Source organism: Lonchura striata, chromosome 1 (genome assembly GCF_050655825.1).
Source record: "Lonchura striata isolate lonStrDom1 chromosome 1, ASM5065582v1, whole genome shotgun sequence".
Classification (NCBI taxonomy): domain Eukaryota; kingdom Metazoa; phylum Chordata; class Aves; order Passeriformes; family Estrildidae; genus Lonchura; species Lonchura striata.
Genome location: NC_140703.1, coordinates 91007803 through 91035572, shown reverse-complemented (window position 1 = coordinate 91035572; position 27770 = coordinate 91007803). Strand labels below are relative to the sequence as shown.

The following is a 27770-nucleotide window of genomic DNA, read 5'->3' as shown; positions in this document are numbered from 1 at the left end:
CTCTATCTGAAATCATTGTGAACATCTCCCATTCCTCTTTTCTCAGCAATCTATGTAACCACAATCATCTATTATTACTGTGAACAAGAAATGCAATTGTTCCAGCTTACTTCTCCTCCAAAACTAAAGACACCACACCTAAAAGGAGTTCCCATCACTTCTCTCACTACCACAAAACAATGTTCTCCTCAATTTCATCACTGGTGAGGAGTCACCACCGTTGCCACATTGTCTCACAAACAAACATGCTTACTCTGAGCAATACAACTACAAAGCAGGATAAAGCACAGCAATAAAGTGCTGCTGTTAAACAAATTCAACCATGAAATGAGCTATTCTAAGATTCTAGGAAATTGAGCAAGAATTTGTGCTGTATATAAACACTTCCACTGCTTCCTCTCCCTAAATTTGAACTTAAAGTCCTGTGTGCCAACTCCTTTAAAGTGCAAAGAGAGATGACTTACCCTCACTCACATCCAATTCTCCAAGAAGCACAACGGACATGCCACTACTGTCATGCCCATATTTTCTCACAAGCTAAAAAGCTTCAAAGCAACAATAAGTGCTTTGAAAAACACTTCCTATTTATTTGCAATGGAAAAAATACTTCTATTTTTACTAAATTATTACAAGGGGATTGATTTTATTGCTAATTTCAGCTAGAAATGTTTGGCTAAACAAAAACTTCATGTAATTCCTTCTTAGGAATTTTTATATGTGATAAATAATTTGATAAGTAGCTATATACTTTAAGTTATTTATTTTTTGAAATCAACTTTATTAAATGCTGGTTTCTGAACAGAAAGATTAGCATTTCTTACAGGTCTGTGACAAGGAAGGCCAAAAACATTGGAAGCTTGGAGTTCTCGAAAACTCCAGGTTATTAAAATAACTCTGTCTTGTAAAGTTGACCTGTTTTTATTAACATGAGTTGTATAAGGCTTAAGAGGCTGTGCTATACAACAATATACTTATTATACAGTGATTTTATACCCTTATAGTATAAAATCACTGCATAATAAAATGGTATATACCCTTATGGTCCAGAGAAGACTAGAACTGGAAATAACTAATTAAGAACTAACAAATATTTTCAAACTGGTACTTGTTTCTGTTAAAAATTTAATCTGTTTTCTGTGATCTTGCATCTGAGGCTCAGACAGGTCACTGGTAAACAAATAAATTCATCAAGCAAAGCGTACTGAAGACTCAGTTTAAGACTCTGACTGTGCCAAAAATACTGAGCATACTTATGATTACACTTTTAAAAATTAGTGTGGAAGAACTGGAAAATATTTAGCTGAAACCTGCAACGTTAGAGTCATATAAATAAATCTCACCAGTGAAAGACTAAGTAATCAAATTTCAATACTTAAAACAAGATTTAGAACCAATCTGATGAATGTCAAAATACCACCTTATACAATTAAATCTGCCACAAACATCACATGAGAGCTACCAAAATAAAGGCCAGTAACACACACACCAGAACTTAAAGGCTGATAACTGGAGAAGGAGATTTCATAACCACGTTATACAGAACTGTGATGGTAATTGTTTAAATCTGAGCTGAAATATTTATATATAAAAAGGAAGTACACCAAGCCTCTTAACCAACAGTAACGAGGAACAGTTTTCCATTGCTAAAAAAACTATTGCGCTGAAGAATGAGCAATTGCTCATTTCTGCTTCTTACTAGGCAGTGACTCTGCAAAGAAAAAAGGGCTAACTTCCCTGTCAATTTCTAAACGAGCACTGAGAAAATAGTACTAAGTAGCCCTCAAATGAGAAAATATGAAGTTATAAATTTGAAAAATCCCCAGCATTTTCATAAAAATAACTGGGGAGAAGAGAGAGATATAAAACTATTGATTCCTTGAAGCACCAGTAAATATGACCTTCAGGGACTCCTGCAGATCTACAGACTGACCCAGGTAGACACACACCACCACAGGGGTTGAAAAACACAGGAAACACTTCTGGATGCTCATAACACTTGTGAAATAACTTGCTAGGAACATTGATGCAAGCAAGAATTGGCTTTTCTACATTATATCTTGCTTGGGAATTCTTACTTTCCAAATCTGGCATACTGAGTGCAAAGTTACTGAAAAGCTTTGCAGACTTCCAGAAGCTCAATAAAGGAGCATTTAAAAAGTCTCTCATGCAATTCAAATGTGTCTGTGATATGTTATCAAGGTTACTGTTACTTGCCATTATCACCAAAGCCCATCCATTTCTATTGTTCCTACGGATTTGCAAACATCTTTCCTCTGTTCTTGGTGTCCAATCTCCTTTCCAATACACATTTTATTAAACCTTTTGCTTTTGCAGGGCATCTGTTCAAATACCCACACCAAGAGCAAAGTAGAAGTGGCCTCAAGTTTCTTATGTGGTTGCTCACTAAAGAGACCAAGACCAGAAACCTGTAGGAAAAGCCCATATGCAATGCTGGTTGTGAAGCAAAAGCAGCAGAAACAGCAAAAACATTCAGAAAATCATGGATTCCCATGAAAATGGCACCCTGCTGTAGGATCACACGCTTCAGTCACTAATGGCACGCTGCTGCCTGGGGACTTGTGCTGCTGCCAGGAAAATGACTTGCAAAGGGATGGAAAAAATGTAGAAGTTTTATTTTGAGTACACAAACAACTGACTTCTCAATTATTTTGGCTTCCTTCAGATAAGGTTTCTGTTTGGCATGACAGAGATGAGCCAGCAGGCATAGATCATCTTTGCTGCAGACGGGGAAACCCGTGGAGTCGCATTCAGAGGCAGCTCTGGGGGTGGTGCTGGCAAACACCCACTCCAACCAAATGGATATGGGAATTCCTTTCCACCCCCCAGCACATGGGAAGAATTATATTACAGAAAATTACAGTTTAAAAGATGCATGCTGGAGGTCTCTTGCTTAGTAAGACTTATTCAAAATGTATAGAAAATACCCTCCCCGCAAAAGAAATACTGTAAAAGGAAACTATTTTAAACTTCATTATAATGAATGAAGATAAAATTTTAATCACAGGCATGGAAGCTGGCTTTTGCCTTAAGAACAGTAATAATTACCAGATTTCATTCAATATGAGCAAACAGAAACCAGGAATTTGAAATGGCCAAATTACCACTAACATTCTACTTGCAGTATCACTCAGTTAAGATAAAAAAGGGAATGAGAAGATGAATCCTTTAAAATACTCAACAAGTGCCCTATACACTATATTTCCACGATTAAAACTAGACCATTGTAGCTGAGTATTCATTAGAACTCACTCAAGAAAGATTTAAGAATACACAAGTAGCATATATCAAATAAAAAATGACGTAACCAGACATCCATCAATTGAAGAATTACAAGACTCAATTTCTCCAAGTAATTTAAGGAAAATTAAAAGTTATGGAAAATTCCCTGATGCCAGGACTAAAAGAAGATACAATAGAATAGAGCAAGCCCTTAGAAAGGTAAAGACAAAGTGAACCATGTAAAAAAGGCTATTGTTTTGTAAAAAGGCATAGGATGATTCTAAAGTATCTCTTCAGAAATTACTGGGGGTCATTTGAGATTTTGGGTGAGCTGTTTTTCAGTCGACAAGGAACTGATTTAATGAACATATGCTAAACAAGTGTTAATCAGCATTTTAGTAACTACCCAACATGTTTAGGAGAGCTGTCTCTGAAGACATTTTACTTAATTTTTTTTTCAAAAACTGCCAAAATAGAATGGAAATTTAAGAAGCCTTAAGACATTGCTAAAAACGAGCTGATATTTTAAAACATCAAGCTGCCTATTCTAGGTACCCATATGTCCATTAACCTTCCACCAACCCTGAAATGGTAAAGCTGACAGGACTCTATTAATAAAATAGTCAAGGGCTGAGATATAATTGATGACAGTCAACAGCTCTGGAAAAAATAGTTTTTAGCATCAAATAGGCATGACTTAATTCTCTGATGAGATTATAAATTTTTGTGTACAAAAGACCAACATAGCTGGTGGCATAAAGTTTCATTAGAACACAGACTGCCAAAGATGAACAACTATTCACATAATGCATCTTCAACAGCAAACGAGGGGAACTATTAATTAAATAGTTATAGCTCCTATGGGGTCTGCCACAGTTTGAGCTATGGCTGGCACGTTTCATATTTGTCGAATATAAAAATATAAATCAAGTACCAGTAATTACTGTGGATAAGCATAAGAGTGGCAGATAGCTACAGGTAATCAAATAGACAACACATGACATCATTTGCATGATAACAGTGCTTTCGGATGAATTATTTTTTTAACACAAGGAAATATAATCTATTAAGAGGCAGGGAAAAGTGCATCTCCATGGGAACAACCATTTGCTTGAGCGACACAAGTACGAAAGGGGGTTGTGCAGATATGTCACTGGAAACAGCTATGAGTCTGCTGTTTCTCTCCTGAGATTTCACAAGATTAATTATTAATTATTGACAGACTATTAAGTGACACTTTGTTGGGCTTTTTTTTTGAGTTCAGTACCTGATATTTTGGCAGTTGCTTAAAAAGTGAAGTCAGAAACAGATTTGGTTTAAGGACTAATACTCAGGACCACCATTCCCAACTGTGCTGGGTTAGGAGATATTTTAATGAGAATTTTGTTGTGATCCTTGGAGACACCGGAGTGATGATACATTGGGCATATTTGTATAAAAAGAACTTAAGAACTTGCTTCACTGGGTAAAGCAAAACTTTCAAAAGCTGTTTTACTAGATGAAGCATCAGTCTTGCAATTTGCAGACCTTTGTTTAAAAAGGAGGAGTGAATTTTTCATGGCCTCTCAAAACAACGGATCCTCTAAGGAAGGACACATGCTCTGCTTGTTCTGAATGGGAAATTACTGTACAGAAAGACAGGAAAGGCTTAAATATTATAGTTTAGTTGAGGACACTGATTCAGGAGAGGTAAAAAAAGTTGTACAGGTATGTGGTGCACAGCATATACATGTTTCATTATGGTAAGGAGTTCACAGCACCTAAACTTTTAAAAAGAGCATGAGAGGTGCTTTACACTCTGGCTGGTCACCAGGTAAGTGTGGTCACAGCACACAAAGACCAGACTCCATCATGAGGCACCTTCTGCCTCAGCTGAACAAATACACAGGGAAAACCATTAGAAAGGGAACAAGGAACTTGTAACTTGTCATAAGAGTGTTTCAGAACTTAAAAACCCATTCAGGTGTGCATAAAGGGCTGAGGCTTGGGAGATGTGACCCCTAGGGATGGCTCAGCCATGAAACCACCAAGCTTTTTCTCACAGCTTTTCATTATTCATCATCAGAGTGAAGGGAAGCACCCTGCACCATGCAGCTTTGCTAAGACTGAATATAAGCACACATATAGGTTAGGACACACCTTTTTTCCGTCATTTAAATAGATTTCTGTTGGACATAAATAAAAATGTGTTTGCATCAAGAAAATATTACCCATATTTTAAATGAGCACTTGAAATACTATAACAACTGGACTGCAGTCCTTTCCTAAGGTACCTTTTAGACAAAATACATACACAATATTTATGTTTTAAACAACATAAATCTATCTAAAAGGAGCTTAATGTCACAACTGTGACTTTAAGCTTTGAAAAGGCATAATCACATTTCCTGGCACTGTAATCAGTATATTCCAAAAGTATCTGTAGAAAGGACTGTGGTACTAAATATTACCATGGTAAATTTTATGATAACCTTGCTTGCCTGCCATCCATTCTCTAGTCCCCAATTTCCATGTACTTTATACCAACTCAGTAGTGGAAGACATGGTAATGAAGGAGTGACTAAGAAACAAAGCCTGTTAAAAACAACACTGGCACAGGATAATCCCGCATAAGCTATTGCCATATTATTTTAATGTGAACCTTTTAACTTTCTAATAAGTCCAATCCCTGAATCCTAATTTTTCTGTTGAAGAGTCATTTTGTACAGCAGTCTGCAACAGCACAAATTTTCTCCATGTAAGACTTGATAAAACACAGGCCAAAAACCAAAACAAAAGCAAAAGAAAAGCCCTCAAAAGACTTTTAATGTGCCTGTTCCTGTTTTATTCATAACATCCTAAAATATCACTAGTAGGTTTTCCTGGCATAAAACAATAATTTATCACTATGCTTATAACCTTTTCCAGCTGTATGCAAAGCCCTTTTTAATCAGTCTTTAAGAATAAAAGAGGAAAAAAAAAATATTTCACTTGACTTTCAAATAGATTTCTTTAAAATACCACAAAATTTTTCAAAGCTACATTATTTTATGTGTATGAGATACAGTTGTGAAGACTTTATGTGCAAGTTAAAAATAGATAATTATGGACTTGAAAGTTAACAGAACATCTCTGACCACAGATACTTAACTGTACAAAGCCACACTGTAAAATCCCATTCATAAAGTGATTTAGCTTTGGCTATGATACCTATGCTGAACAATCCAGTTTACATCATTCATCTTTCAAGTGAGAGGCGTTAGCATGAAAGGAGAGTATTCAGAAGTTGATATGTGTATTAAACTCACAGTTTTTCAGCCACTGAAAATACAGAACCTTTAAAAAGTGGAACAAAAGTAACATCTTTTTCTTCTGGATGTGATGCAAGGAAACGTATTACAGATTTTTATATGTGATTCTCTACCCACACCCACTCTCTCTGCTTCTTCCTCAATCATCTATCCATCATGTCACATCAAACTAAGCATAAAGACAATGCAAACACACGTTAAAAAATACTTATTTCCACGTTACATTCCCAACCTGAAACTCATCAAGTCTACTAAATTTATTCCAAAATACAAAAGGACTTACCCAATGTGTCTTTTAGATTTTTAACCAGAGAACCTTTCTTCAAGCTGTTTTTTCGCTCCACATAATTTGATGGCACATATCCCGTTTTGTTGGCCGCGTTTCTTACCCTCCACCATGTCTTAGAATCATCTAATAGCCAAAGACGCTCATTTTTCTTGATGTCAAGTTCTTGGTCCTGCTGTGCAGTGTAATCCCACTTTGCAATAACAATAACTTCTTCTGTCATCTTTCATGGAGTCCTTCTGCAACAAAATAATAAAACATTATCCTCAGTAAATTTTGTCATACAATTCTTACTCATTTTTTTCCTTTGAATTCTTTTAAAATAAGTAAGAAAAAGGCTAGGGAGAAAATGAGAACACCATATAGGGCGAATCCTCTTTTAAAAATAATGGAATCCATAATGACTTTTCTTGTTTTTTCAGTCACTAAAATATGGCAACTTTCTGATAGCAAATTCTAGTCATAATGTATTACATTCACTTCCTCTAATGCATATAAAATATTACATGGATCTATATTAACAGAAGCTTATTTATAAAATCTGTTTCATTTTTGCATATAGCATTATAAAAGTATCCCACATGTGGCATTCCAAGTTCTGATCTGAGAAAAAAAAATAAAATAGCAGCATTCCAAAAATGTATTTTCCCTCTGCACTAGTTTCACATCCTTATACTAATTTCAAACATATAAATTTTCTGCATTTAGACAAAGTTGTCCATCTTTATTTGGTAGAAAGTTAAGAAATAATTCAAGAAGCAATGCAACCCAGCAGGGAAATCTGCCATCAATAAGAGGGTATGGTCTTTAGCAAGCCTTTGTTCACCATTTTGTGCAGGCAGCACAAAACTGCCTTTAAGAGTCTTCACTCCCCCTTTGTTCCCAGGAAGATCCCAGCTCAGCACAGTCCTGCACCAGGCATTAGTCAGCAGGGTGGAAAAGAGCACCCACTGGATTTCACTTCTTCCCTACCTGAAACATATCCAGAGTCCATTAAGACTGAATGATTTGTCTTTCTTTCACTTACCTGTAAGAACAATGATGTTTTTCAAAGCTATTTGTCAGCTGCACAAAGACAGCTGCATGCCTCCACGTTTTCCTACGCATCCCAGCAATTACCAGGAACAGTGTGAGGCAGCACAATAATGTGGCAAGGAAAAGTCCAATACTAGTACCAATGACATTCAAATATGTTATAATGCCAACCGAGACATGTTGATTTTACCTTTTAAATTCTGAGAAGTCACCTAAAATATACTAATTGCTGCCATGGAGGTTGGGGGAGAGGAAAGTGGAGGAGGGCAGAGAGAGTAGGAGGTGAGAATATATTTGAAAATCAATGTATCTGATTTTTGGTTTTTTTAAATAAAAGGTGTAGATTTCATTTAAACTACAGATTAGTAGAAAAAGGTGTAAAGGTACTTCAAACTATTAATGTCCAAAGACTTCTGTAATATTTGACTTTATAGCCTAGGTCTTGGAAGTCCACAACTCTATCTTCTCTGATACCTAGTGGTTTATGTGATAGAAAGGTAATCAAAAACCAAACTTCATTCAGAAATTCTGTTCAGCATGTAAATGATATCACCTATACTCTGTAAGGGTTCCTTCTGCAGTCTGTAAATACTCACACAAACATGCACACACTTCCCCCTTTAGCTACAATACAAACTGTGAAAACTGCATGCCAGACAACCCAGCTTATCTACTCTAGGAAAAATAAGTGCTTTACTTATTTAACCTATAATCCTAAAACATAAAATTATAATTATAAATTAAGAGCCTCTTCTTATAATGAATTTTGTTTCCAGGAGAACATCATATAGGTCTGAGCAACAACTGCTAAACCATTTGACAGCAAAAAGCTGTGCTTGCCATTTGCTGGCAAACATCAGCAAAATTACCCCTCATGGCCAAGGCAGGACATGATTTTTGAAAATCTGAAGCTGAGTTGAACAGGTTTAAGTTCTCACTTTCCAATCAAAAACCAAACAGAACATACAACAATTAAAACATTATTAAAATATGCATTTGCATGGCTGAGGTCCCCAAGAAAAATTTAACAAGGAGCTATGATGCTTTGACTAGCTTGAGAAGCACAATCCTTACAGCTCAAACAGTCTGCGACTTATGCAGTGGAACTGACAGTTTTACAGGAAATAAGTCAGTAACCATTCAACCATTTTTTCCCCATAAAATAATAATCCCATCTGACAATGATAGAGAAGAGCCTGAACTTAGGACCTCAGTTTCCAATAAACTGTCCTGCTTTCTGACTGACATAAAATGGATGGAAAGCCTACAGGTCGATAAGTTGACGTAGCCACAGGGGACTGCAATCAAACATGTTCTGAAGGCTGGTGTTGTCAATATAATCTATCTCTCCAATTTAGGTTGGTTTATTTTATCTCAGCAATTGTGAAATGGTCAATTCTTACTATTACTAGGGAAATGGAGAACATGAAGAAATAGGACATCATCAGTGCAGTTGGTTAAAGTTACCATTACGTGAGCTCCCCTTCTAAAAAAGGTTATTTGCACGACACAGGCAAGTTTAAATTCTCAATATTACAGCATATTAATAATAAAAAACCCCACATTAGGAATAATATTTGAGTAGCAACTAATGGAAAACTCTTATACTTTTCCTATACCTCTAAAGAAGAAAAAACAATTTTAATTGACCCCTATTGTAAAAGTCATCAAGTATTTCCCCATGGCACTGGGCAAGGACAGAAGCACAGGAAGAAACTACTTACTAGGACTGACATCAACTGTAGTGCTCTGAAACCACCCAGGACATGGTGCTCAAACCTACTTGATTTCTTAAATTCCCAGTAGTGTAGACATGTAAAACTGTCACTACGCCTGAGAAATGCTGTCATTTCACAAGCAGACCTCTTGCATGATGCAATTTTGGCAGAAGTATTCTGGTATAGGAGAAGCCAAGTTCCCTGAGCACCATGCTCACACATAACCCATTTCAGTAAAGTAGTCCAGGTTTTACTAAATGTTTAGTGGCACAAGCTTTCTTTCCCAAGTGGAGAGAGGATTTAGAGTCAAAATGCATAATGCAATTGCAGCTAAACATTTGTCCATTTAAAGCTGTGTACATGTGTGTACAATTCAGTCGTGTTGGGTTATTATTTTAGTTTTAGGTTTGTTCTTTCTAGGGGAGCAAATTTTGTTTTGTATTTTGGGGTTGTTTGTTTGTTTTGTCCTCTTTTGTTTGTTTTTAATGTGGAGAAATACATTAGAGTTCTTCAAATTATTTTCTTATGATTACATCATTAGACTGTCTCCATCAAGAACAATATGGCTCTTCTGTGACATCTGCAGAGCTAAGATTTCCTAGTATGTACATAAGGACATATTTGTTTCCCAGAAGAGAGGCTGTAGAAGTAATAGTTTTGAAATGCTTCTGCAACACAGCCATGTGCCAAATAAAAGATTATAAGCAGACAACATAACAAGATTTGGGGGAAAATGAAAAGAAAACACAGTAACACAGCCTCCCAAAGCATCTGAGAGTACTGTAAAAACTTGACACAGACTTGAAAGCATGAAATTTCATCCACGGTTCCCAAAGATTTTAATGGCAACATAAGCTTCCTTCACATCAAGAAAATGAAGATCCATTACTGCTAAAAGTGTACAACATTTCAGAAAGTTCCTTCTCAAAAATCTCAGAAGTCCCAGTGCTGAAATACTGAGTTGTCTTCTCCTACCTGACAGAACAACATTCCACACTGAAAGCACCAGTGAAAGCTTTGAAATATAGATATAATAGAGTTCTTCAAGGAACTGTAACAGTCTTTCCTTCATACAATATTGTTTCACATGACCTGGGCCTTTACCTTACCACATCAAGTGGTCATTTGCTTTATTTCTATGGCAATCCAACTTCCAACCTCAGAAACCAAAAACAACCTGAAATGAAGACACACCACACTGAGAACAGAATTCCACAAACCAAACCTTCAAAAGTTAATTCTTGTAATATCAATACACAACTGCAGCTTCTTTTAATCCAGAAATTCTTTCCCTGCTACCAGTCTCAAAAAACGAATTTATTTTACCAACATGGTGTTTTTGCTGAAATGTTAAAACTAATATAGCTTTGATTGAGCTCATGTATTTTCAGCCACTTCATTATTTCCCTTCAGCTTAGGTTTTCTTAGGAGAGGAGTCCTGTCTTCAATGAAAGCTGCCCTACTGCAGAAGCACACATGAAATTTTTTCTACAGAAAATTATCCTTGGGAGAGAGGGCAAAAACTGAAAAATTGCTCAGTCAAGAAGGCAATGAACAAAAACTCAGCTAAACTCAAGACAGTTACAGCTGTACTGAAAGTCTGCTCAGATAGGTGAGGAATATTAACTAACCATATGGAAGAATAAATGCAGACCGTGGTGGAGTATCTAGTACTGTAATTTCTATATGACTTTATAGCAAGAAAGCCCAGAAAGGAAAATGTTATGTTCAATAAGCTATCAACAATCCAACAACTTAGCACTGACAGGAAAAACAAACTAAACAAAGAAACACCTATGCCATTTTGAAGCCATCCTTAAAACTGAGTCATATAAGTAATATTGGAGACACTGGAAATTTAAAGATAGAGGAACTTAAGAGAATTTCATCCAACAACCATGTAAATCTATTAGTGATTCTTCATATGAAAGATTTATTCAGTTGGTGTCATTCTAAATACCAAAATACAAAGAATTGTTATGCAGATCCCATTCTATTTTTACCAGGCTGGGATTCCAATCCTCACTCTCTCCCCCACCCCATATAGAACTCCCACAATGTATTTCTCCCTCGATGACCAATAGGAAAGGACTCAGCATGCCACCCAAACTGCAATCTTCTCCTATGGACTGACACAAGTTAACAATACAACTAGTTTAATGCCCTAGTCCAATGGGTAGAAAAGCAGCATCCTTTCTTGGTCTCAAGAGGAAGGCTCACGTTATGTTAGGATTAGTTAGGAAAGCACAAACAGAAGGTTAAGATGCAGTTAGGAAGCAGTTGCTCTCCTTGTTCACGATTTGTTTTACAAAAAGGAACATCACTGAAAAATGACTGACAGTAGTGCTTGAAATGTAATCCCTCACCAAGGGAACAAGCAAAAATTCTAATAATAGGCAGTGCCTATTGATATAACACACTGTTCTGGAATTGGAGGTCTTAAGACCCACAGAAAGAAAGGGACAGAATTGATACAGAAGCTTTTACATTACACTGATATACATAAACCATCTAATTGCTATACAATATTAAGTAAAACAATTTCTATATGATATTTAGTTAATTACATGGGAAGAATGGAAAACTAACTAATGATGTATCACGGTTTTCTGTAAGATTTGAAGGCTGAACAACTTCTCCTCCTGTCCCCAAACCCTGAAAAATCAAAATGTGTTTTGAACCATGCAGCATTTGTTGCTGACAGGCCAACTATCTAGTGCCCACCTGGTTAATTTTTCAGAAGCTATGGCAAATAGGTAATATTCAGTCCTCTAAGGTAATATAGTTATAGAAAATAAATTTTAAAAGTCTGTGTTCATACAGACTAGTTTCATAGTACCTGGCTGTGCTTACTGTATTCTGCAATTAATAACTTCTATTAGATCACTTCATCTGAAGTACGCTCTAAATCTGAAGCTTTCTTGTTGATGGTGATGAAATCTCTGGTAAGCCTGCCTACAGTTTCAGGAAATTTGAAGTTCTGTTTTCACCTAGAGTTTTTTCTTTGTTGCATGAGTGGGTGTGTGGTTAGTTTTCTTACAGCAGCCTAGATGAATAGTTTTGACATATAAAAAGATTTCAGAAAAACACATCTTTACATTTGAAATTGTTTTGTTCAGTTTCTCAAGGACCAGTAAAACACTAACACAAATACAGAACTCAGAAAGCATTAAAAAGAACCAGTAATGTGAATTAAAATAAACACTTGTGGAAAAAGAATACACCTTTTGGATATAATTTTAGCTATCTCCAGTAGAAATAGGAAAAGATCACCTCCTTCATTCAAAGGCCAAAGTTAACCTAAACCAAGGACGACATATTTCTAATGATTGTTATAAGAAAATCTCAAAATGCAGAGGTTTAAAAAAAGTAAACAAACTGACCCAAATTATAACCAAATGTTATAATTATAACCTTTGTTTTAACTAGTAAAACCCTTTCCATGATTTGTTACTTGAGCTATTTGCTGGTGCTTGGACAAATAGAGATGGAACACATAAAGGCCACTTTGTAGTCTAGGTGCTTTTGCAGTTTAACACTTTAATTCTTCATATAATGTGTGTCAACCCACCCCAAGAGACACATTTCTTCAGAAAGAGGTCACTGCATCAGACTACTCTCTCTCTCTTTTAAAGGAAGTTAACTAAATGGCTGTAGTGAACAAGCATTCATCACCCAGCTACGTGGTTCTGAGGTATCAAACCCATACCTGAGCAAAAAAGGCCCCCACACCCAGGCACCTAAAATAGTTGACCATTTCAGCACAAGCTTGACAATTAATTTGTGGGATTTCACTATTAGGTCTCATTAGGATGCATTGATTACAGAACTAAAAGTGATAGCTGAGTAAGTGCAAGTAATTATTATCTAATTTACTTTGATGTGCAAACTGAAGACACAGTCATGATCAATAGGTGCTGCTGTCTGTATTTTAGGGGATCAGTTTTCCAAAGTTGAAAGCAAAGATGAGTGGAAGGTGTAAAACTAAATGTGAACAAAGATGTGAACAAATTCATCCACTGCAAAGGAGGAATGTTTTATTACAATTTGCATCCTACTCGCACAAAAAGAAGAACTGATTAAAAAATAACCTGTTAAAAAAGTGAAGTAAAAAGCTCTAGAGGTTTTCTGTGTCCCCTCTCCCTGGTCCTTTCCATGAATAGGGAAAACTGACAGCAATAAGCTTGAGTCCTGAAGTGCAAACTGAAAGTACCGAAGTGCAAACTGAAAGTACTGAAATAAGTAAAATTCAGCTCATCAAGAACTATAAAAAAAGGTATTAAAACTGCATTGGAATAATTTAAATATTAGCAAAAGAATAAGTACAGAATTAGAGAGAATATTAAGCTGACTGCACATGATGCAGGAAAAAAGTTTAATACTTATTTCTACATATAGGATTATTTTTTCAAAGACAATCATTTTCTTCTTTGTCATTAACTAGCATATAAAAGTAATATGAAAAACTAAAACACCATTCATGTTCAAATGCACCCCAAGATATCAGAAATGTCCACAAAGCTATTACAGTTTTAGCTACTCATTAAATTTGGGTTTTTTCCACTTCTTTTGAGATCCTGGTTTAGGTCTAGCCATCCACCCAAGCTGGAGAGATTTAACAATGAGCTGAGGGACAGCCACAATGCAGGAGCAACTCAAAGGCAGGCTCAGTAGGTGCCATGAGCTTTTTTGGCAGCACTGAGACATTTGTTCTAAAGCACAAAAAGCACCTGGTTTCCTTTTGAGTCGCTTGGGGTGAAGAAAAAAAATTAAAACAACCAGAAAGACATAATTATAAATGAAAGGATGATGGTAATCCAGGCTGATGCAACACTTAATGGCACCAGAGGCACTATAGCCTGTGCATGCAGGCAGGACAGCCCTGCCACAGTCCCCTTCTACAGGCACAGAAAGGATGAGGCTCTTAGATGATACTTCTTGTTAACATAATCAGGTGGTATATCTCCAAAAAAGGTGAAGAATCACTCATAATTAACCAGTAGTTTAGAGCTGTACTAACTTGACCTTGCTACCTGCACACTTGAGATCCTGTCCCCTTGGTGTGGCCTGCCACTGTTTACGGGCACAGTGGTGCGAGGGCTGGAGTTTGTGTCTGCAGCCAAATGCCTTTGACAGCTGCCAGGCAAAGTTGGCCCCACAACATATCTGATAACCCAATCTCTAATACAGCTGCATCTACATGCTGGCACCTTGTATCTCACATTGCAGAACAACTGAAAACAGGAAACCTCAAGAATAGTTTAGTGGTAACGAATTTCTGCATAGCTCCAATAGAGCACAGAGCTTAAACAATTTTTTTATCTTTTAAGTGGCTTAGGTCTTTTAAAAAGGCAGACAAAGAAATAAAGGAGAAAGTATGTTAGAAACACCTAGAAATACATCTTTCCTGCTAAGCATTTTACCATTCAACAAAAACAAAATCTTTTGTGTGTTTATCCTTAGATAATTTATAAAAATATGTTAGTAAAAAATTTTCTCCTCCAAAGTTTTCATGATGTCTATCACACAAATGAATCTGTTCAGGTGAAATACTCAAACAGGGGCTGCTTCAAATGTAAACTCAACATTTAAGGAAAAGGAATAGTTTTAAACAAAAAGGCCGTATCTCCTAAGCAAGACTTATGTTTTGCTTGCAGCTCAGATTCTTATTGATGTCAGTATCTGATGGCTGTAGGTTTTTCCAGCTCTCCAAGCTCCACTTCAGCAGGAAGGTGTAGCAAAAGTGCCTGTTGCACAAGACCCATGGGGATGCCCTCAAAAGAAGAGGCTGCCATGCACAATGAATGCAGTGAGGGCAATTTTCCAGTTCACATTTTTCTTCCATTCTTGAAAGCCAAAGTCACCTCACAGTCACAGCTGCCCATTATTCAGGCTAATAAAGATTCATAATTTGAGGCATACAATGCCGAAAGCTGCAAGAAGAAACACAACATAAGGTTTTGGAAAATACCAAATAGGAATAAAATTGCTAATGGTTATGTGAGAAAGTGGCTTCACCAAATGTAAGCCTAACCTGACCAACTTAGTGGCCTTCTATGATGGAGTGACTACAACTGTGGATAAGGGAAAGCATACAGATGTTTTCTGTCTGGACTCCAGTAAAGCCTTTGACACCATCCCCCAGAACATCTCTCTACATTGCAGAGATATGGATTTGATGCATAGATTACTCAGTGGATGAGGAATTGGCTGGATAGTCACATCCAGAAGGTATCTGGACATTGATCAATGGCTCAGTGTCTGGATGGAGATCAGAGGCAAGTGGAGTCCATAGTGGAGTCCATACTGGGATCAGCACTGTTCTATGTCTTCATCAGTGACACAGATGGGGGAATTGAGCACATCCTCAGCAAGTCTACATATAACACCAAACTGCAGTATCAAAACTGAAGGATGGGCTGCCATCCAGAGGGACACAGACAAGCTCAAGAACTGGGCCAATGCTCACCCCAGGAGGCTCAAAAGGGCCAAGTACAAGGTACTGTCCCTGGGTCAGGACAACTCTGTATCAGTACAGGCTCAGGGATGCAGGGACTGAGAGCAACCCTATAGAGAAGGACTCTGGAGCATTGGTAGATAAAATCCTGGACATGACCCAGCAATGTCTACTTGCAGCCCAAAAATCCAACTGCATCTTAGGCTGTATCAAAAGCAGCACAGCCAGTCGGTTAAAGGTGATTCTGCCCCTTTACTCTGTTCTGGTGTGACCCCATCCAGAATACTGCATCCAGATCTGGGGTCCTCAGCACAAAAAGACACGGACCTGTTGAAGCAGATCCAAAGGAGGGCCACCAAGATGCTCAGTGGGCTCAAGCACCTCTTCTATGAAGACAGGCTTGGAGAGTTGGGGTTGTTCAGCCCAGACAAGAGACGACCTTATACAATCTTCCAGTGCATAAAGGGGGCCTTTCTAGAGAAAGATGGGGACAGACTTTTTAGCAGGGCCTATTGAGATAGGACAAGGGGCAATGGTTTTAAACTAAAAGACAGTAGATTTAGACTAGATATAAGAAAGATATATATATATATATATATATTTTTTTTTTTTTTTTTTTTTTTTTTTTTTTTTTTTTTTTTTTTTTTTGTTACAGTGAGAGTGGTGAAACACTGGAACAGGTTTCCCAGAGATGTGGAAGATGCTCCATCCCTAGAAATATTCATGGTCAGATTAGAAAAGACCCTGAGCAACCTGGTCAACATGAAGATGTCCCTCCTCACTAAATATTCTATGATTCTATGAAAAGTAGCAGATACTTTGGACTGCTCACTCTCTGGCAGTACAAAGAGAAAGCCATCCAGGCTGTTATAAGGTAGGCTGCTACAACATCAGAAGGATGCAAATCTGAGTTCTGGCTTACTAGTCATGCAATACCACTCTAATTTTATGCACTCTTGTTTTATATCATGACTTTCACACAAGCTAACCCTCCCAGTTCGATATTTTTTTAAGATTTCCATTAGTAATACTGCTATACCCTAAATTTCCTCATCTGGTGCAGTTCAAGATACAAATGCTTAATCAATGCAGCAGACTTTAAGACACATAAACACTAAGTACAATCTTTCCTATTTACATGATAAGCACTCTGCTGTTTCAGGATGCTGAGTTTTTAAAAGTCTTTTGATGTTTTACTTGAAAAGGATATTTATATAGCCTTTTTCAGGACAGTATGACTGTTACAAAGTAGGCAGTGTTAGTTTTCAGCTTCTGAAAGATGATTTAAATTTAAATCATCTATTTCAAAGGACAAAAAAGCTGGTATTCTACAGGAACAAGTTGGAAATATAGCAGCTCATGTTACAGTTACATAGTACTAGCTACAAGCCTTATAACTTACTTATGCTTAGGAGATACATAACAATAGTAATAGAAATTAGAGAAAACACTTTCTCATGTCTTTAACTAAGCTTAGTATAGCCACCAACAGACAAGGCAAAGGCTTGTAAGAAAAACCTAGCTCAAATTTTCCCATAAATATGGAATGACAGCCTTAAGGGATTAAGAAAACCAAACAAACATGTTTTAGTTTGTTTGGGATGTGTGATGTTTTTAAGAAATGCATATCTGTATGCCATTCAGAAAACAGGGCAAAGATTAACAGACAGTACTGGCAACCTTCTAGAGACCAAGCAAAAAACAACACTAAGAGGATTTTTGCAGTTAGATGATTTTTACTGTTTCATCTCAGACCATATTTTTGGAAGAAGGTATTTCCCTGTATCTTGAAGGCTATATATCTTTCCATGCCCTTTTATCATACATTTACCAGAAAACACAGGGAATGTCAAACTGTCACCTTTGCTCATTTTAATTTGTTGAAAGATGAGAAGAAAAAAACAAAAAAGGACTGATTATAAAACAACTCTAACAACAGACAGTTGGTTAACATCCCTCTTCTTGGCCAGCCCTTCCTCCAGCCTTTACCCTCCCTGTGCTTCTGCCATCTGCCCTCAACCTCTTTCCTGCACCTGCTGCTGCAATCCCCAGCAGCAGGCAGGGCTCAGGCAAGTACATGCAGCAGCTGCAAGGTTTTTTCTGCCTCCATCAGCAGCTTAATGCAGATGCAGCGACTGTGAACGACACAACCTGTGGTGACTTTTTCCACTATTAGTGCAAAAAGTCTTCTTGTTTTATTTTGAAGGCAACCAAGAGCAATGGTACATTCTAGACAGCAGTGGGAATACCCAGAATGTGCAGAAAGAATATCTTCAGACCTTTTGACTACAAACAGCATGAGACAAACAGAAAGGTGGCAGCTTTTTTGGCCCATTTTTCTTGGCTGCAGAGTAAACACAACAGAATCTCAAACTGCCTCACATTTAGATATAGCAAGAGGGCGAGAAAAGATCATTGGCTTACCTTTTCCTGAATTATTTTAAAAGCAGTTTAAAAAATGATGCAGTTAATAAACTCTGCAGCCCTAAAGAAAACTTTTGGAAAGGAGACCTCATCTCACCTCTAAAACAGCAGCAATGATTAGTGACGGTATCTCTGCATTGGTTTATGGGTGTTCTGGTGTTTCTACAAAGTCAGAGACACAGATAAGCTTAATGTTTGTTACTGTTGCTCTGGATGGCTCTCTCTCCACTTTTCCCAGCAGACAGCATTTAAGTTTACCTCTCTATTCAGAAACACATGAAACAAAAAGCAAACAAGATAAAAGAGAATGGAAAGTCCAGGAAGAATAAAACATACCTTAGGTGTCTACATAAGACAAAATTACAAACCATTTCACACTTAACCTCTCCACGGCTCTTTACAAAAACAGCATAGGAGGGAGCCAAGAACACAAGGTCAGGGAAAAAAAAAACAGACGCTCTACTGAGAGAACATTTAGGTAAACTTAGCAATATGACAGAGCTATAAGACAGAGTGGTGATCCATGCTCTGTGAAAGAAGAAATGTTTAGCTGCAATTGCATTATGCATTTTGACTCTAAATCCTGTCTCCACTTGGGAAAGAAAGCTTGTGCCACTAAACATTTAGTAAGACCTGGACTACTTTACTGAAATGGGTTATGTGTGAGCATCGTGCTAAGGGAACTTGATTTCTCCTATACCAGAATACTTCTGCCAAAATTGTTCATAGACTTTCATCCTTACTATCAGTAAACCTTCCTTCTCGATATGAAACCAAGCCAGCCACTCAGGACACGGTGAACACCATGAGATTTCCTAAAGGAGACATCATTGAATTTCTTTCAAGATTCCAAATAATAAACTGTTTGAAAGATTTGCTTCCACTGCTGCTTCTTCTCCCATAGCTCAAACATTCAATGGCCTGCAGGAGTTACACTTCACTGGAAGTATTAGTACATTTATGTATTATATAAACAAAGAACAGTCCTCAGACATAAGTTTAACCTTGATCTCACACAGAAGGACAAAGCTCAGAATCACTGTGGATTGCTATGTTTTACTGCTAATCCCTTGAAACACCGCTACCTACTTTTCAAGGGATTTCACTTTAAACTGTCTATAAAATGCTGAAAATAAAACTGAACTGCTGACCTTCTGTTCCTCAATGGAAAAATCATATATTCACTTTTTAACTAGAAAGAGGAAGAGATGTTTGCTCAGTTCAAAAACCCATTTATTTCCAAAGTTTTTAAGGGAAAAAAAAATATATTTGCCAATATATATATACTGGCCCATTACAACTGCTTCCACAGAAACAGCTACCCATTCACTCTATAGTCTTAAGCAATTTATCACTTGCTTTTCCAAAATTTGCCCCATCAACTTATCTCATAACAGCAGGAAAATTAGAAAACAATTTTAATGGTTATAATAATTTTAAATGTTCTAGTCCACAGAGTACTAATTAATTTAAAGGTCCTGTTCAGACTCTGTTCCTGTAAACTTTGCAGTTTATTGTCATTTTGAATGCTGAATAAATTCTTAGTTACCTGGACCAAAATTTTTATTCAATGTGAAAGGGTGCATGTAGCACTGGGGAAAAAACCAAAGATACTCCCCCATTTAAATCTCAAGGCAAAGTTCCAAAGCTGAATTGTGGTTAATGAAAACCTATTTCTCATATCTAGGAAAGTTTCTCAGACAAAAATCTACTTTCTAGAAGCAGGGTCTACAAGTAAAAATAATCACTGGACATAAGATACCATTCTTGATTCTGTGCTTATGCATGTAACCAAAGAGGCAGCTTGAAAGATGCAGTGTTAGATTTCATTAAGAGACAGCTAATAGTATTAAATTTATTCCTGTATAAATCTGTACATCTTCCTGAAAATGACTGGAACACGAGATAGTAACTCAGAAAGCTATGCTTTTAATTTCCTGATAGGACATGCACCCAGTGAAAGAACAATTTAAATAAAGAAACACTCTTGGCTCTTTTATGAGATGCGAGTGAATGCTGCAGCTTCACAAGTCTTTTGTCACTCATGCTGACTGCTGTGCTAACCAAGAAAGTATAAGCCTAGGCAAGAAATGGCAATCCCAGTCTCCCCTTAAAATTACTTATTCTTCCATCTAACAGCACTTCAGAGTCAATACAAGGAATCCTCTCTTACTACTCCCAAAACAAAATGCAGAGGAAACACTATCCCTCAAACTTTCCTAAACAAAGGTTTCAAAATTACTTGTCCTATAACTTTAAAAGAATGCTTTAAATTTAATACCAAGACCACATTTTTGGTCTGGATTGTTGGTAGCATTCATTCATTTCAATCCAATTATTTCTTACATGTCTTCCGCCAGTATAAATGAGGACCTCTTCCAAAAAATTGTACTTGTGAGTGCTTTGCTACACAATTACAGCAGCTAGCAATTGCTAATTCCTCAGCTGATGGAGAGGGACACAAAGCCAAGAGAGAAGCACCTCTCACAGAAGATGAAAAGGATGAAAGGGGATTTTCTAAAACCCTCCTTCTAAAACCCCAGGAGTGCTCCAGAGAACACGTTTCTGTAAGTATGTTAGGAAAATGCTCCTTATTCTGAGCTCTTATGTTGCAGTTCAGGTGCCAGCTGCTCTAAGACGGCTTACACAGACAATCTCAAAAGTTGTTCCACTGCTATTATCCCAACACAATTTTCTACTGCACCAGATGTGCTGCTCAAAAGGATAAGCTTCTGAAAGTAAATTTTCACTGGAATAGGAATATCTGTCTTTTTCCACAGAAACAGTTACTCAAAACCAAAAATAAGCAATTACAAAAGTCTACATTTCTAAAAGGAAAATATACATTCAAGAGAGACCAACATTGCCTCGTGATGCTGGACGCTCATCCTCCTTCATTCCTACTCTCACTTTCAGTGCTTGAACAAAATGGAGTACTTCCAAATGCATTTAAATCTCCTCCTATTATTTTTATCTTCTGTCAAATTTCTCCAAAGTTTTCTTTTCCTTAATAAAACCTCCCTGCAATAACTTAGTTCAAAATTAAACATTCGGTTTTGGCTGCTATATCACATTCCTTTTTTTTTTCAGAAATGTTACGTATTCTTGCACTGATGAGACATTCTACCCTCACACACTCACGGACACATTTTATTCCTTACTCTCACCAGATAACAATAAAATGCATCAACAAAAATGAAAGGGAAAAAATAGCAGCCAAATAATTTCCAAACATGAACAGAGATTAAAATCTGTACAAGAGCAAAGATTAAATAAAGGTAAACAGGTTCAAAAACACAGGTCTGAAATGTGGACCTTTAACCACAGTGTTCTTGTTCCTTCTAGATTAATACAAATTTCAAAATTTATCCTGCTACTGATTTTCAATAAAAATGACTATGCAATTGCTCTCAAATACCAGTTCAGCTGGAAGCCATACAAAATACTACGGTACTACAAGACGCTGTCAAGTACTAAGCATTACTTCTAGTCAAAATCCAAAAGCGACACACCACAGCCCTGTTAAAAGTAATGTTACAACAGAAGTAGACAATTTCTTCATTATCTAACTCAGACCTTACTCAAGCAAGACAACAGTGTTACCAAATCTGGACCAAGCCTCCATGAAAGGTGTTCTGATGAAAACCGACATACAAATCCTGGAAGCTGTAGTGCAGTGTATTAAAAAAGCAGCAAGTTACATGACTAAACAGAAATAGGAGCCAGCATGCAAAATTTTGCAAATCACCTCAAGGTAACAGAATAAAATAGAATCTAGAGAAAATAGAGAAAAAAGGGAATAGGGACAAGTAGGAAGATACACTCATGCCCTCCTTCTCAGGACCCCAAGGAGAACTTATAGAGACATCCCTTCACAGAATCTCTGTTTCAAGCATTTTTACTTTATTTGTTCTTTAGCTTCTTGCAAAATAAACTCTGAGGAACAGGTCTTGGTCTGAACTGTTATGAGTCAAAAAACTCCACCCTGAAATCAAGCTATAGTCTGTAAAGCTAAGCAGCACTATGTAATTTCATTAAATATTGCCCTCAGTTTTCTCTTATTTTCAGGATTTTTTTCAGGATTAGTTAGGGTAATGACTCACAATGTGGAAATGCCAAAATGCCCAGCCAGCCTCCTAAAGGCCAGAATCTTTAGCTGACCGGTGACCTACTTTGTGCTGTCACTTTTCTCCCCTCTTCCTAAACCACAGGCAGGAAGCAGGTTGCAACAACCAGCAGGCTTCTGATCTCTCTGCCACCACTTTTCTCCTGAAGAATACAAAGCAGCAGCTGCTCTTCACACAATGGACATAAGCCCAGCACACAAATGGGACATCCCCATTTTGGCCACATAATAATGTGTGAGCAGTCACATGGAAGAAGACTTACAGCTCACAGCTCAAGACTTCCTGAAGTTGCAGAAATTCACTTCAGTCAGAAAGGTACAGCAGCCATGCATCCAAAGAGTGCCTGAAGTGCAGGTCAGTAGCTGAGAATGCTAGCTTCCATCATTCCATTGACAGTAAATTCAAATTCTGTGGAGCACAATTGTGCTCCATAGAAACTACCTTGCTTACAAGGTAGTTTCAAAACCAATTTTATAAACATAAATACACACACATTTTGTAGTTCTAGTGCAAACATTCAAGTAAACTCATGGATGTCAACATCCTTTCATTTTGAGATAAATGTTTCACGTTACCTTACATCCACGTTACCTTTACCATTATAAACCAGCCCTCTCTCCAGCAATAATGGAACAGACATTTGCAGATCCTATGCAAATCTAAGGCTGGCAGAAAATACCATTCAGTAATCTTCAGGGAGGACTAAGCAAGGAAAATTAATACTCTGACTGTTTAATCTTGAAAAACAAATTCAGAGATCAAATATAAAGAGCAATCTAACCCTCATTCAACAACATTTTTGGGGCTGGTATGTGATAACCTGAGAATTAATGGTATGAGACAACTGAGCTTATCAGAGAATGTGCTAAGAGCTATGGATTTTGGTGCAAGATAGAGAATACAAAATAGAGAATATAAAATCAGCCTCTTGGGAAAATTTGGATCCCCCAACAACCTGCTGCTTCAGAGAAATATCTCTCTGACATCACCCACTGTAGCTGCTTGCATAAAGCATATTTCTAGCTCATATACATGAACACGTCTGATGATATTGAATATTAAAAAAAAAAAATATGGCTATCAGTAAATTTTAAATATTAGTAGGAAAAAGTGGAACAAGCAGTCATAAGGAAAAGGTGTTCTACAAAAATCCAAGGACCCAAACCAGTGAGGAAAAAAACAGTCTAAGTGGCAACAACAGTACCTGGAAGGATTACACATAAAGCTGCTGAATCAAAAATCAGGAGAAGGATCATTTAAAAGGTGGGGGGGATAAAAGAGAGGATGGAGCAGGTACAAAATAGGCTACACCAAGGCTCTACTGCCAGGAACAACTAAGAGCAGCTGACACAAACAACAGCCTCCAAAATAAGGAGGGATGAGAGCTGCAGGAAATCCCTGAAACAAAAGGATGCAAAAAGAAAGTACAAAGGAAAGTGGGGCTTCAATCCACAAGATGGCAAGGAACCCATGATGTCTTAAAATAAGGCTCTTAAACTTAAAATCAGGGAAAAGAAAAAAAAAGTGTAAAAGGTTTGCATCTGTACACATGGTATTTTGTGCTTTGCATTACTACTGGCTTAAAAAATAAACAACAGGACAAGCTCATTTTCTCAGTTCTCTCTGCTTAGTACAATTGAAGCTTTGTTACTATAGTGCAAACAGTAATTGTAATCCAAGATTAATTAGCCAAATTATTAGAAATGGAATTCCACAAGAAATATACCACACTAACTTTTAAATATTCCTCCCTTCTGTGAAATTCACCAACTTCAACATTCAGATAATACACCAAACTATTTGGCTCAGAAAAATTGACAAAGTGGATGATAAGACAAAATTCCACATTGGCTCTCATATGCCAAAACTACTTCCATCATGAAAGAAATGTGGTCATTGTTATATTTTTACTGAAATTAATTTTCCTGCATTGATGAAATCTGTACAGTGTTCTCTGATGAAGAATCCATATGGACTGCAATTAAAGCACACTGCAAAGGACATTTGTGAGCTGTAACAGGTACTGCTGATAACTCACACATGAGTTGCACCTGAAACTACCAAAACTGGAAAAAATTAGAAAACTGATTCTTAACTTTCATATTATTATTAATATTATATTATTAAAACATTCCTATAGTTCAAGCAAAGAGCTACAATTACTACAAAGAGAAACAGAAAAAATGCAGGAAAAAATCTAAAAAAGAAATACTAAAGTAATGTAATTTAGGGAAGATCAATTTATTCAAGGTGCATATCTGTGGTAAGGGAAATGTAAGAGTGAGCTTAAAGTGGTCTTCCCCACTGTCCTCAATTATAGGTTATAAAGTACTACGCCACTACCATAACATAACAGGCAGTATTCTATAAATTCATTCATTATACTAAATGTCTGTAAATATATTTAACTAACACTGAAGTTGCATTCAAAGTCTTATAATCACTTTGGGCACCTTTGATAATTGGTCCAATTACAGTAATATTTTTTAAAGAGAAAGGAATCCAGACATCCACTCAGCACATACCTTTCATTCTCTACTTAACTGTCAGAAACAAAGTTTCCCACAACTAACTCATATGAAACACTGAGAACCGGTATCATTTACCTTGGGTTAAAAGATACCCAAAAATCAACAACTACAAACATGCTGAATCACAGAAAAATACCAATAAATATTCTGATACAGTATCACAAACAGTTCCAGCAAGTTGAAATGTCTGTGGTGCTTTTTGCTCTTGAACACAGGAGGAGGATCAGTTGGTCAGAAGCTGTGTGCAGGTCCCCAGTCTCAAAATGTGAGGAGCTCATCTCTATCATGGCTGCTCCGAGAATATTTTCAGATAAAGATTTCTGTTCCATGCTGTGGTACTGCAGCCTTTGACAAATCTGCTGAGTATGAAGACATTGATAACTTTGCTCGTACTGGTTTGCTTCTGATCTCATCTAACAATCTCCTTCCTGTGTACAGAGGTAGCCCTAAAGAACAAATCATTCCACACAAGTGTATCAAGTATCAAAAAATCACAGAACATTTCCCAAAATATTTAAATCTAAAATACAAAATGCTCAATGCACACATCAATACTGCAATCACTTGTCAAAATATTTTGTTGTTAAAATACAGCATGAGATCTCGGTTTTGATTCAATTACTGCAAGTGAATGAGGGAACAGTTGAAAAGTACAGAATACCACTATATAAAATATGATGTTAGAGGAGAGGGAGAGGAAAGGAAACAACGGAAAAAGTCAGTTTGCCCAGCTACATAAAAGAAGGCCTGGCAAACCCTGATAACCACAAAATCCTTTAAGGATACATGATTGCCTGCAGTTTAGTGAAGTTTAAGGACTTGGAGTGTAATTTCTGAAAATTTACTTTGTTGCCAATTTAATTTCCTTTTCAAAGGTCAAAAGGTTTACTATGTCCTGGTTCAACAAAGTATTACAAATGTAGGCTTTACTGAACTTACACATATGCATTCATTTCCCTTTGGGAACAGCATGAGAATGCTCCAGTTTTTCCAGATCCATATATTTACCATAGTCCATCAGAAACAAACACACAAAGTAAAGAAAAAGGCACAAAATATTAATAAAGTTAGATTGAATTTTGTTACTGAAATTGAGTGTGGTCCAATTATACACAGAAAATATCCTGATACTCATTCTTCAATAAAAAAGGAGGAAAAAAGGATACAAAAAGAGAGATACTCCTTACACACCCCACCAAATGACATGTCCAGGTAGTTCTTCCTCAACTTCTTTCAGTGAGCTGTTATCTATTTACTGCCTCTTGACAAAATACATAAAACCTTCACCTGATATAAAGAACTCCAATTTGGGCATGTTCAGTTCTCTTCACATTATTGGATAAAAGAGTAAAAGAAAAATTGCTCAATATGCCATATATCACAGCAACTAGCTCAAGAAATAAAGATGACTAAGTACATAACCAAGACTTTAGACACCTATTTCCTTTAAGTGAGCAGTGGACTATTTAAAAAATCTTTTCACATAGTTTTAAGTATTTAACTTAAAACTATTATAAAAAAGGACAAGAAAGAGATTCCAAAGATAAAGCTCTAATGTGTTTTATATTACATATTTGAAATAAATAATTTAGCCCACAGTCAATAAAATACCAGCTTAATTTTGAGAAGAAATTATTGCAAAAAAATAATTTTACAATTACTAAGTCAACAGCTTAATGAATCATTTGCTTTATGATTGTGTATTTATTTTATTTTCACATTTACAGCTTTTTCAAGAATATTTTGATTTTGCTACTTATACATAATTGAAAAAATATTACATAAAACTAATACAAAAAGTTTCTTACTATCAGTCTTTAAACAGCTAAGTGTTCAAGGTTACACTGATCTGTTAGAAAGGCCAGGGTTACAAATTTTTGTCAGAATATTTAAAGACATATGTCAGATAATTTGAAAATATAGTGCAAAGCCCACTATATCAGTATTGCTTCAGAATTTCTTTTCCAGTTTAAAGGAAAATCAATCATTTGCAAAAGCATATAGAGACATGTGGCAGCCACAGAGACATTATAGTTAAGACTGGATTTCATTTTTAATTCTAGTGGTTCACCTTCATTTTATTGAATAAATAAATCTAATTTCAACATCTCATAACAATTAATTAAGTATTTCATAGAACTCACACCAAATATCAAGGCATACAACTTAATTTATTGCTTTCCATTTGAAGGTTCCAAAATGTCAATAATTTGACTTCACAACTTCCCCCTGAAGAAGGCAACATTATTTTTAAACAAAGAATTTGAGTAAGAAGAAACAAAATCACATGGTAAAGCACTGAATAAAGCCAAAATTCCATGCTGTGCTACTACAATGCTGAATGCTTATTCAGTGTTCTGCCATTTTGCTTCTATTTTTTGGTACAGCAGTAATGTTAATAAATTCCTACTAAGCCACAGAGACCAACTACAGCCACTAGAAAGTGACAATAGGGTGTCACTAAAATTAAAAGAAAAAAGCTAGCCAAACTCTACCACAAAAAGATGTTCTACAGGAACATCAGACTCATTAGATTATTTCAGGCCTTCAGAGTCAGCCTAGGAAGATGCTCTCTATACATTGAATGCAATTCTCTTCTGCTCTCGCAGAAAACACAAAAACCTTCTTTACACCCAATACTTTCAACACTTTCAAAGCTATT

At 36.6% G+C, this 27770-nt stretch overlaps 1 protein-coding gene across 2 annotated transcripts in view; it reads right to left on the bottom strand.

Annotated features, from left to right (window-relative positions):
* NCK2 (NCK adaptor protein 2) overlaps window positions 1–27770 on the bottom strand; it is an 83017-nt gene that overhangs the window by 23606 nt on the left and 31641 nt on the right. For both annotated transcript variants that reach the window (XM_021538106.4, XM_085583158.1), the window contains one exon: window positions 6814–7055. In XM_021538106.4, the coding sequence (XP_021393781.1) occupies window positions 6814–7039 (226 nt within the window). In that variant the 5' untranslated portion in view covers window positions 7040–7055. The remainder of the gene's footprint in view (window positions 1–6813; window positions 7056–27770) is intronic.